The 10,916-nt window shown below is 50.7% G+C and overlaps 1 protein-coding gene across 1 annotated transcript; it reads left to right on the forward strand.

Annotated features, from left to right (window-relative positions):
* Nucleotides 1-761: 761 nt before the first annotated feature.
* On the forward strand, nt 762-8,439 carry KCND1 (potassium voltage-gated channel subfamily D member 1). Its single transcript, XM_011386207.2, has 6 exons — nt 762-3,050; nt 4,741-4,903; nt 5,007-5,090; nt 5,178-5,276; nt 5,554-5,804; nt 7,043-8,439. The coding sequence occupies exons 1-6, from the start codon at nt 1,930-1,932 to the stop codon at nt 7,263-7,265; spliced, it is 1,941 nt and encodes a 646-aa protein (XP_011384509.1). The 5' UTR covers nt 762-1,929; the 3' UTR covers nt 7,266-8,439.
* The last annotated feature ends 2,477 nt before the right edge of the window (nt 8,440-10,916 follow it).

Raw genomic sequence — 10,916 nt, forward strand, 5'->3', positions numbered from 1 at the left:
GGCAGGGAGGGGACACAACGCTGCATCATTCCCCATGGCACTCCATTCTAGGGCCATTAACAGACTCCTCCCCATCGATCACATCTGCTAAGTGCTGCTGATTCAGACGGGTGGGGGTGGGGGCCCCTAGGGGTGGAGGGGGTAGGAGCTGAGCAGGAAGAGGGGACAATCCAGGAAGGAGGTGGGGAGAACTGGCAAAGCTCCCTACCACCCCCATTTTCCAGATGACGCGACTGAGGCCCAACCAGCTTTGTAGGAGGCGGAGTCTCCCCAGGGTCTCTCTCAGGCAATCCTAGGGGAGGGGGTTGTGGGAGCCAAAAGGCCCCTCCCTGCCTCTCCATCTCCCAGCAAGCTCAGAGGGGCGGGGAGAGAGAGCCAGAGGAGAAGGAGAACTCGGGCAGCTCTGCAGAGGGGGGCAGGAGCTCCGGTGTTTGGTACCCCCAGTCCCACTGCTGTTGCCGCTGCAGTGGGGACACAGGTGAGGTCGGCCCTATGGGGGGTGGGAGGGAGCCACTAACAACGCTGTCCTTTCCCTTCTCTGGTCCAGCCCCCATTCCCTAGCCCATCCTGGGACAGTTCTCGGGATCCTGCTGGACCTTGTCCTTCCAGAGCCTCCTTCCAGGGACCCAGTCCCCTCCTCTGCCTGTGCTGCCCTCTCCTTTCCCAGGCCTGGCTGTAGCTGCTTCTCCTCTTCCTCCTCCTCCTGCTGCGGCTGCTGCTACTGCAGCTGCCCAGCCCACACCACCAGCCCTTCGGGGTGTGGTTTCCCCAGACCAGTCCCCAGTGGGATGCACCCTTATCCTGGCCTCCCCCGCCAGCCTCCTGCAAGACCCAGCAGCCCCCCCTTCCTGGAGACACACCCAGCTCCTTTTCAACACCCCAACCCATCCTCCAACCCATTTTTGGGAGAAACCCCTCTTCCTCTTAGTAGTTTTCAATCTTCTGGGTGCTCTGGGTCTGTGCCCAACTTCCTTCCAATTGAACCCCAGCCCCTTGGGACTCCTCAGACCCCTTTCCTGTCTGTAGAACACTTGAGAGGGTTAATGAGGCTTTCTCAGTTTCCCCAAACACCCCTCTCCCCCAGATACCTCTTAGCCTCTGAAAAATAACCTAGTCCTTATCTCCCCCTTTAGATACCCCACTCCCTTCTCTAGCCTCACTGGGGGTCCCACCTCTCCTTCCTTCCCTTGAACTCCTGTAGAATGTAGACAACCCCCCTCAGGCTATTCTTGGCAGCTCTAGGCACTCCCCAGACATTTGTCGGCCTCTTTACAGCCTCCTGGCTCTATAGGCACCCCCTAGATACACCAATCCCTTTCCTAGGTCCCCAAAGGGACTTTAACCCCATTATCTTTTCCCCAGAAATCTTGAGGGTGTGGACAACTCTCCTCACCTTTCTCAGCCCCTCTAGAACCTCCCTCCAGATATTCTCAGCCTCTTTCAAACACCTCTAGTTCCATTTCTACCTCTCTGGATGCCCCAATCACCTCTCCAAACCCACCAAGGGGTTCTAGTCCCTTCTTCATTGCCTCAGAACTCTTGAGACTGTGGCTAGCTCCCCAGTGTTTCTTGTCTCTACTTGGTATCCCTAAATATTTCTCCAATACATGCGCACCCCTCTAGAATTATCTGTTTCTCAATACACTCCCTCAGATACCTTCTTGGCCAGTCTAGACGCCCCTTTTCTGCTCCTCTCCATGTCCCCTAGCCACTTCATCCCCCAGGTACCTCCCAGACACTCTAAATGCCCCCCAAGCCCCTGCCCCTGTCTTTAGTACCTCCTCCAGGTTCCTCTCGGCCTCTCTAGACACCCCCAGTTTCCTTGTGCGAGTGGCCCAGGGCCTCTCCAAGCCCCTACCATCCTGGAGACAGCCACGTTCTCCTAAAGGCCACCCCCCAAGTCTCCGAGGGCCTGGGGCGCACGGCAGGATGGCGGCAGGCGTGGCCACGTGGCTGCCTTTTGCACGGGCGGCCGCAGTGGGCTGGCTGCCCCTGGCCCAGCAGCCCCTGCCCCCGGCACCAGGGGTGAAGGCTTCTCGAGGGGATGAGGTTCTGGTGGTGAACGTGAGTGGACGGCGCTTTGAGACCTGGAAGAACACGCTGGACCGCTACCCAGACACCCTGCTGGGCAGTTCAGAGAAGGAATTCTTCTACGATGCCGACCTGGGCGAGTACTTCTTCGATCGCGACCCGGACATGTTCCGGCACGTGCTGAACTTCTACCGAACGGGCCGCCTGCACTGCCCGCGGCAGGAGTGCATCCAGGCCTTCGATGAAGAGCTGGCCTTCTATGGTCTGGTGCCTGAACTCGTCGGCGACTGCTGCCTCGAAGAGTACCGAGACCGCAAGAAGGAGAACGCCGAGCGCCTGGCGGAAGACGAGGAGGCCGAAAAGGCCGGAGACGGGCCAGCCTTGCCAGCTGGCAGTTCCCTGCGCCAGAGGCTCTGGCGGGCCTTCGAGAACCCACACACGAGCACTGCGGCCCTCGTCTTCTACTATGTGACCGGTTTTTTCATAGCCGTGTCGGTCATCGCCAACGTGGTTGAAACCATCCCGTGCCGTGGCCCTGCACGGCGGCCCTCGAGGGAGCAGCCCTGTGGCGACCGCTTCCCGCTGGCCTTTTTCTGCATGGACACGGCCTGTGTGCTCATATTCACGGGTGAATACCTCCTGCGGCTGTTTGCTGCCCCCAGCCGCTGCCGCTTCTTGCGGAGTGTAATGAGCCTCATCGACGTGGTGGCCATCCTGCCCTACTACATCGGGCTTTTTGTGCCCAAGAATGAGGATGTCTCTGGTGCCTTTGTCACCTTGCGTGTGTTCCGGGTGTTCCGCATCTTCAAGTTCTCCCGGCACTCACAGGGATTACGGATTCTGGGCTACACACTCAAGAGCTGTGCCTCTGAGCTGGGCTTTCTCCTCTTTTCCCTTACCATGGCCATCATCATCTTTGCCACTGTCATGTTTTATGCTGAAAAGGGCACAAACAAGACCAACTTTACTAGCATCCCTGCAGCCTTCTGGTATACCATTGTCACCATGACCACACTTGGGTGAGTGCAGACCTTGAGTTGGGAGCTGCCCAATCAGTCAATAACACTCATCTTTCCTGTAAAAGTAAGAAGGTTAGGTAAATTATCTTATTCTCTCCATTTGAGCTTGTTTGCTCATCTGTAAAAACTTAGGGAGTTGGACTAATCTTCAAATGTCTAGCTCTGACAGTGCCTTGATTTCCCAGGTCAAAAGACTGGAGTTCAAGGATTGTCTTAGCTGTACTCTTTTTGTTGACCTTGTTTTCTCTGGGCCTGTTTTCCCCTCTGTAAAATGAGAAATGATCCCTTTTGAGGGGTTTCTGTGTGACATCATGGTTGTGAAAGTTCTCCGAAAGTTTCTGGTGCAGGATGAATAGGTATTGGCTTTCTATCACCTTCTTTTCCATCTTGAGGACCCACGGCTCTGAAACCTTTAGAATCATCTGCTGTATGGGGCACTACCTCTGTGGCTTTGTGATTCCTTGATGTTCCCCAGAACAACATACTTTCAGCATTTTTTTTTTTTTTTACTGCCAATCCTTGAGAGGAAATTGTTGAGATAAAAGCATCAAATGGAATCACCAAATTCATGTTTTTCTTGCACTGTCTGGGGCAGAGACTGTGATCCTTTTCTAAATTTCCATCACCGGGATTAGGTATACAATTGCTACTCAGTATCTGTTGAGTGGATGAATCGGGCTTGCTCAGTGCCTTAATAGAGGTACAGAAAAATTGATTTGAGGTTTCTAAGGAGTAGAAATTAATTCTGGTTGGAGGTTCAGGATTGTGTCAACAAATACTGAACCTCCAGAATGGGTTGGAACTGGATATTTTGATGCCTTTTACCCTATTCAGTCTTAACCCTGGGAGAGTGAGTGGCTGCCCATGTCACCTAGTTGAGGACATAGTCTCAGATGACACATCACAAAACCAGAAATGATCAAGTTGGAGGGACTTTTAAATGAGTCAAAATGAAGAAATGAGGAAGAGCCATCCTGGTGAATGTGTGGGAGGAGGCACGGCTTGAGCAAAGGCCTAGAGGCTTAAAACTGTAGAGGCTGCACTTTTGTGGAGGGGATCTGATTAGTCCTCTAGTTAGGACAAAAGTATGCTGTGTGATCTTGAGCAAGTCAGTTGTGGAACTTCCCTGAGCTTCAGTTTTTGCCTCTTCTGTGAAACAAGATGGTAAGATTGGCTCTGCTCCATCTCCATGAGAAGGGGGTTAGCATGGAGAAAGGGAGGGAGGAGTTTTAAGGCTCCCCACTATTTTTTCATATGAGGACAGTTTCAAGGATTCCCCTGGGAGAATAAGAAGGGTTCCTACCTATGGAAGATAGGACAAACTCAAGCAAAACCAGCAGAGCACTGCTCCCGGGACTCAGAGCCCCTCATCTGGCTTATGGTGGTGGAACTCTCTTCCCAGGAGGTTATGTTTACTGGCTGTGTTAATAGATTTCCCTATGACTCAGATGCCTGGTGCGCAGCTTGGATGGGGGTAGCAGATGGTAGGGACTGAGGGCCTGTTTCTCACTTCACCCTGATTTGTGGCCAGAAAGGTCATATTCCTCACATTTTGCAGAGCAAGAAATTGAGGCTCAGAATTTTAGTGCCTGGCCAGGGTCACAGTGAGTTGGGTTAGATATAATGGAGTGGGGGACTGAGGGGTGGCTGGGCACTTTTCTTGACCTTGGCTTACCTCCTCCGACCCCAGCTATGGAGATATGGTACCCAGCACCATTGCTGGCAAGATTTTCGGATCCATCTGCTCACTCAGTGGTGTCTTGGTCATTGCCCTGCCTGTGCCAGTCATTGTGTCCAACTTCAGCCGCATCTACCACCAGAACCAGCGTGCTGACAAGCGCCGAGCACAGCAGGTAGCTGCGCCTTCCATCTGAGCACCTCCTATTCCCTCCACCCCAAGCCAGTCATTCACCTCTTGTGTTTACCCACCTGGCTCTTTCTGTCCTCTCTCTGTAGAAGGTACGCTTGGCAAGGATCCGGTTGGCAAAGAGTGGTACCACCAATGCCTTCCTGCAGTACAAGCAGAATGGGGGCCTTGAGGTGGGTAGGGTTCATATTGGGGTTGGGCATGAGCAGTGCTGGGAGGAGGAAGGTACTGACCTCATCCCTCTGCTCCATCCACTCCAGGACAGTGGCAGTGGGGAGGAACAGGCGCTGTATGTCAGGAACCGTTCTGCTTTTGAGCAGCAACATCATCATTTGTTGCACTGTCTAGAGAAGACAACGGTGAGGCCTAATGAGAGGTAGCATGGCAGCATGAAGGGGGTCTCTTGGCCACTAAGCCAGCTCCCTCGTAGGATGGGAAGCTCACTATTAATTGTGGAAATTGCAGGGCTTCCTGGAAGAGGCCCCAATAGAGCTGAGCCTTGAAGGGTGGGCAAGGGATGAGAAGAGAGAGTGACTTCCAGAAAGGAAGGAACGGCATAAGCAAAGGCCTGGGTTGGGAGTAGCTCCTGTGTGGTGCCTTGTGACCTTCCTTGTGGTGCCTTCCTTCTTCCCACAGTGCCATGAGTTCACAGATGAGCTAACCTTCAGCGAGACTCTGGGTGCTGTATCACTGGGTGGCCGCACCAGCCGCAGCACCTCTGTGTCCTCCCAGCCAGTGGGGCCTGGCAGCCTGCTATCCTCTTGCTGCCCCCGCAGGGCCAAGCGCCGTGCCATCCGCCTTGCCAACTCCACTGCCTCGGTCAGCCATGGCAGCATGCAGGAGTTGGACACACTGGCAGGGTTGCGGAGGAGCCCCGCCCCTCAGAGGTAAGCACCCTCCACGCTGGCCACCCCTGGAGAAGTTCAGAGCTTGGACCATATAGTCTGAGATTTCATGACTCCGGGCCTAGCAAGTCAAGCTCACACCCAAACTCTTCCATGCTGGGAGCTGGAATGACTTGTTCTTCATTCATTCTTTCAACAGACATTTATTGAGCATTTACTATATGCCAAACATAGTTTTAGGCACTTTGGAATTCACTTTAGGAGTGTAGGAATTTAGTTCACTTTAGGCAGTGAATAGAACAGGCAGAAATCCCTGGTCTTCTGGAATTTATAATCTAGTGAGATGTGACCATTAATAAACAAACAGATACACAGATGATGTAGTGTGTCAAATGCCAAGGAGATAAATAAATCATGGGTGGGGGGTAAATTGTGTAGAACAGGATGTGATGTAGTTTTAATCATGTGGTTAGGGAAGGCTTTGCTGTGTGACATCTGAGCCAAGACCTGAAGGAGGTAAGGGAGTAAGCCATGTAGATGTCTAGAGGAAGAGCTTTCCAGGCACAGCAAACAGTCTGTGCAAATGCCCTGAGGCAGGAATGGGTCTGTATGTCTCTAACAAGAGACACAGCCAAGAAGCTACTGTGAGTAGAGTGGAATGAGTGAGGCAGAGAGTGGTAAGAAGTAAAATCAGAAAGGATCAGGGACCAGATTGTGCAGCGCTTACTGTAGATCATCGTGAGGACTCTGGCATTGTAAGGTGTAAGCATAATAAGATTTTTGTATGTGTTTGCTCATTATATTCCAGGCACTATTCTGAGCACTTTGTATCATTTATTATCTCATTTAATCACCACAAGACCCCATGACAGGAAATAGATCAGGTTCTTAAATAACGTCATTTTGTTAAAACATTGATGAGATGCCTAGGAACTTAACACTCATTTATATTAATTAGCCTATGGTAAAACTGGTTTTGTTACATGTCATTTTACTTAAAACCACAGAACATATCGATGACATTGAGGACTTCCATATTGTTATTACCAAGCTGCAATTGAGAGAAAAAAAGTTTAGAGTGGTAAAAGTGGGACCAGGGTTCAAACCCAGGACTGTCTGACTCCAGAGCCCTTACTCTGCACCACCATAATTGAGGGTGCAGAGGAAGTATTTAGCACAGTGTCAGCGACCCAATAGGTACTCAATAAATTTCATGATTACTGTGGCAAGTATTAAGATGACTTTTTAAGAACCTTCCATCTTCTCACCCTTATCCACAGCCGCTCAAGCCTCAATGCCAAGCCCCATGACAGCCTTGACCTGAACTGCGACAGCCGGGACTTCGTGGCTGCCATCATCAGTATCCCTACCCCTCCTGCCAACACCCCAGATGAGAGCCAACCTTCCTCCCCTGGTGGTGGTGGCAGCGGTGGGGCCAGCAGCACCCTCAGGAACTCTAGCTTGGGTACCCTCCCTGAGACTGTCAAGATCTCTTCCCTGTGAGGGGGGTGGCACCCATGGAGAGGGCCCTCTTAATTCTTGGAGACTCCTTTCCAAAGCCGTATTTTGGGGAGGCAAACAAGGGCAGGCCTGGGAACCCTTTCTGCCCCCCACTGAGAACTATGCAATGGAGTTTCATGGAATGGCCCACCTTGTGGGGACATAGCCCGGGAATGGGATACTTCCCCACCCCAGTTTTCCTGGTAGGAGCTGAATCACTGGGTTTCCTCAGGACCCTGTCCTCCTTGCCCCAGCACACTGGGATTAAGCCTCTCCCCCAGCTGGCCTCCTGCATGATCCTCCCCTCAGGCCCTCAGGCTCCCACCTGATATCTGAACTCTGGCCTGAGAAGGAGAGGTGAGACTTTCTCCTCTCTCTGGTTGGGCTGTGGAGGTTTGGAGGTTCAGAGAAAAGAACTGTCACCTCTGATCTGGCCTCTAAGAGAGATCCCCACCCTTCACCAGGCCCAACAACTCCCAGATTCTGAAGCTTGAAATGGAACCACAGGCTTCATGGGCTGTGGCCTCAGCAGTGACCTGCTACACCTAGGCTTTGGCTCAGGAGTCAGGCAGCCTCTCCCAACACACACAGATAGCACAAACACTACCCCCTCTTCCCTTGATGCTGGAGATGGGTCCCTGCAACCTTGTCCTCTGCTGGGTCCCCAGCAAACTAGCAATAGCAGCTGCTGCCATGACGTTATGCAAAGCCTCTACCCAGTTTGCTGCAGCATTTACATCTGCCCTAATTGGAGAGGCTACTTCTAATACTCCTTTTCTCTCCTCCTCTGGTTTGCTTCCTTCCTGGGTTGGGCTGGAGTCTGGACCGGCTGAGATAAGCACCCGGCATCCAGCAAGGGCTGGGCTTGGTTTCCAGATCATGGACTGATTCCATGTTTTTGAGCAGGAGTCCAAAAGCATCAGAGGCTAAGGCCTGAGTTGTTCTTGAACTCTGGGAGTTGTAGCAGGCAGGAGGAATTTATTTCTTTCTCCTCTCCCCTACAATGCCTTTTCACATCTCTCTCTCTCTTCTCCCTCTTGGGTCACCTTCTGGAACTCTGTTTGCTCTCAGGCTGATATCTGGCATCATCTCAGGTTCCCTGTCCCAAGAACTGTCCCTGTGGAGCTGGTGGCTGACAAAGATGTAGTTTCCATCAGTCAATAAAACCTGAGAGAAGAGACGAAGATGATCATCTCCTAACTTTGTGGATTTGGGAGCTGGTTTGGGCTGGGGGATTGTAACTACTCTGATTTCAATTCTTTTCAACTAGTAGAAGGGCTGGTGTGGGTAAAGGTATGGGAGGTGGGTGGTTGGTGATGAGTCCTGGAAGATGGGGATCTAGGATAAATGAAAAAGAGGGGTTTGAAGATTTGAATCTCTAGTCATTGAGGCAGGCTAGGAGGTCCTAAGACATGCCCCCTTGGACACTCATAGGTGGGGAAACAGACCCAGAGCAGCACTTGCTTGGTTATGGGAGACTTAAACCCAGGTTTCCTGAAAGCAAACAGTTCTGATGAAAAGCATCTCTCAGTGTGACAAATTACCCTTCCTTAGGAATGTCCCCTACATTCTCTCTTTTGGGCTACTGGGTACAGTAGGCTAGTGTGTGACTGAGCTTTGTGGAGCACTGGGAAGACAGACCTTGGATTCAGGTCGACCTGGGTTCCAATCTCTGGGAGAATTACTTATTTTATTTTATTTGCCTGAGACTGCTAATCTGTGAATTGGAGATAATCATTCTTTTATTCACCAAATACTTATTTGCATATCATGTGCCAGCCCTAGGGGTACAAAGATGGGCAAAGTAGACATCATCTTTGATCTACAGAGGTGAGCATGGAAGGCAACTAAGCAAGTACAATATAGTGCAGGAGAACTAGATCGATGGATTACAAAAGCATGTAGATAGCAGGAGAATCTGAACTTGGCTGACGTATGAAGAATGAGTAAGTTAGCCAAGCAAAAGACAAAAGGGTAAAAATGTTTCAGGCAGAGGGAATAGCATATACAATGACTTGGAGGTTAGAGAGTGAACTTGGGGCCTTTGGAGAACTGAAATTAGCTGAGTATAGCTGGAGAGGAGAGTGTGAGGTTGCAATGAGGGTGAAAATGTAGAGATAAGCCAGATCACAAAAGGCATTTGAAGCTAGGATACAGATTTTGGACTTCATCCTAAGGATAATAGAGACCTCTGAAGGCTTATAAACAGGAAAGTCATAATGAGGTTCGTGTTTCAGAAAGATCATTCTGTTTGTGGAGAGTGGATTCTAGAGAAATAGTCCTGGAGAGAAGAGCGGTGAGGAGGCTCTTGCAGTGGTCCAGTCAGTAGGTGATGGCAGTTTGGACCAGGTAGTGGCAGTAAGAGTTGGAAATTCAAGAGAAGTTGGAAATTCTGAGAGGTAGAATTGGCAAGTCTTGGGATCAGCAAGCATCTGGGAATTGAGGAAGAGGGAGCCATCAAGGCCTGACTCCTAGGTTTCTGGTGTGGCCAAAAGCTGGATGGAGGTACCACTCACTGTTAAAAGGAACATCACAGTGCCAGGCATGTAGTAAGTACTTGGTGATGATTAGTTACAATTAATATCTTAAGTTCAGTTTTAGATGTGTAGTGCTGGACAAATATCCAGTAGGGACTGGGGTACATGGGTTGAGTGAGATGCTCATGAAAGATTCAACGGGATAATGTGCACAAGCATTGAGCACAATGCTCTAAACACTAGTAGGCCCAGTAAATGTGAGTCCTCTCCCATTCAGTCTAATGAACAGAAAACACAAGTCAATTTATTACTGACATCCTTCAAGGAAGACTTCAACCAAGATCAGCATCTGAAGGGAGAAAGTTAGGTGGCACCCAGAAGACCTTTCTGGTCTTTCAGTCAATGGGCTGTATGTCTTGGCTCCTAAGACGTAGGGAGCCCTCGCCTCTCACAACATCTTGGTTCATGAGCTCATTGGAACCCCATAACTACTCCCTGAGGTAGTCTTAGCAGGCATTATCATTCCCATTTTGAATAGCCTCAACTTTGAGACACAATGACTTGCTCAAGGTCCTATGGTTGGTAATGGTTCATCGTGCCTGGAACTGAGGTCTTCCTGACTCCAAAGCCAACTAATTTATTGAGCACTTACTATGTGCCAGAAATAGCACCAATCCCTTTACAAGCATGAATTAATCTCTGATCCTTAAATTGGAATTATCATTGCCATTTTACAGAGAAGTATAAATTGAGGATGGGGTGGATGTCAAAGGACTTGCCAGAGATCACTCAGACAGGAGGAGCAGAACTAGGATTAGTTTGTAGCTCTCTCCAGCTGCTAAGCAGCAGGGATTTTTACCGACCCCATTGCAAGACGCTGGCTAGTGACAGACCTGGCTCATAAAGTTTTGTTGGATCCAAATAAACCCAGTTCCGGGTGGGGAAAAGAACTGTGAGCGACTGCGCACTAGCCACAAGAGCAGGGAGGTCAACGTGAGGGCAAACATGTGGTGGTGCCAAAGAGGGCGTGTCAGCTTCTCAAACATCCACTGTCCCCACGGTGTTTGTCTGTCCCAAGGGTTGGCCTGTTTGATGCGAGTGACGGCATCTCTTAACCAATTACCGCAGCACTTGGCCAATTGCCAGGGTGAAGTGGCGCCCACTTCACTGGTGTGGA

This window comes from Pteropus vampyrus, unplaced genomic scaffold (assembly GCF_000151845.1).
Source record: "Pteropus vampyrus isolate Shadow unplaced genomic scaffold, Pvam_2.0 Scaffold984, whole genome shotgun sequence".
Lineage (NCBI taxonomy): Eukaryota > Metazoa > Chordata > Mammalia > Chiroptera > Pteropodidae > Pteropus > Pteropus vampyrus.

Coding starts and splice junctions, on each gene's coding strand:
- KCND1 (XM_011386207.2), top strand. CDS start 1,930: ATGGCGGCAGGCGTGGCCACGTGGCTGCCTTTTGCACGGGCGGCCGCA. Junction 3,051..4,740: donor GTCACCATGACCACACTTGG/GTGAGTGCAGAC, acceptor CTCCGACCCCAG/CTATGGAGATATGGTACCCA. Junction 4,904..5,006: donor ACAAGCGCCGAGCACAGCAG/GTAGCTGCGCCT, acceptor CTCTCTCTGTAG/AAGGTACGCTTGGCAAGGAT.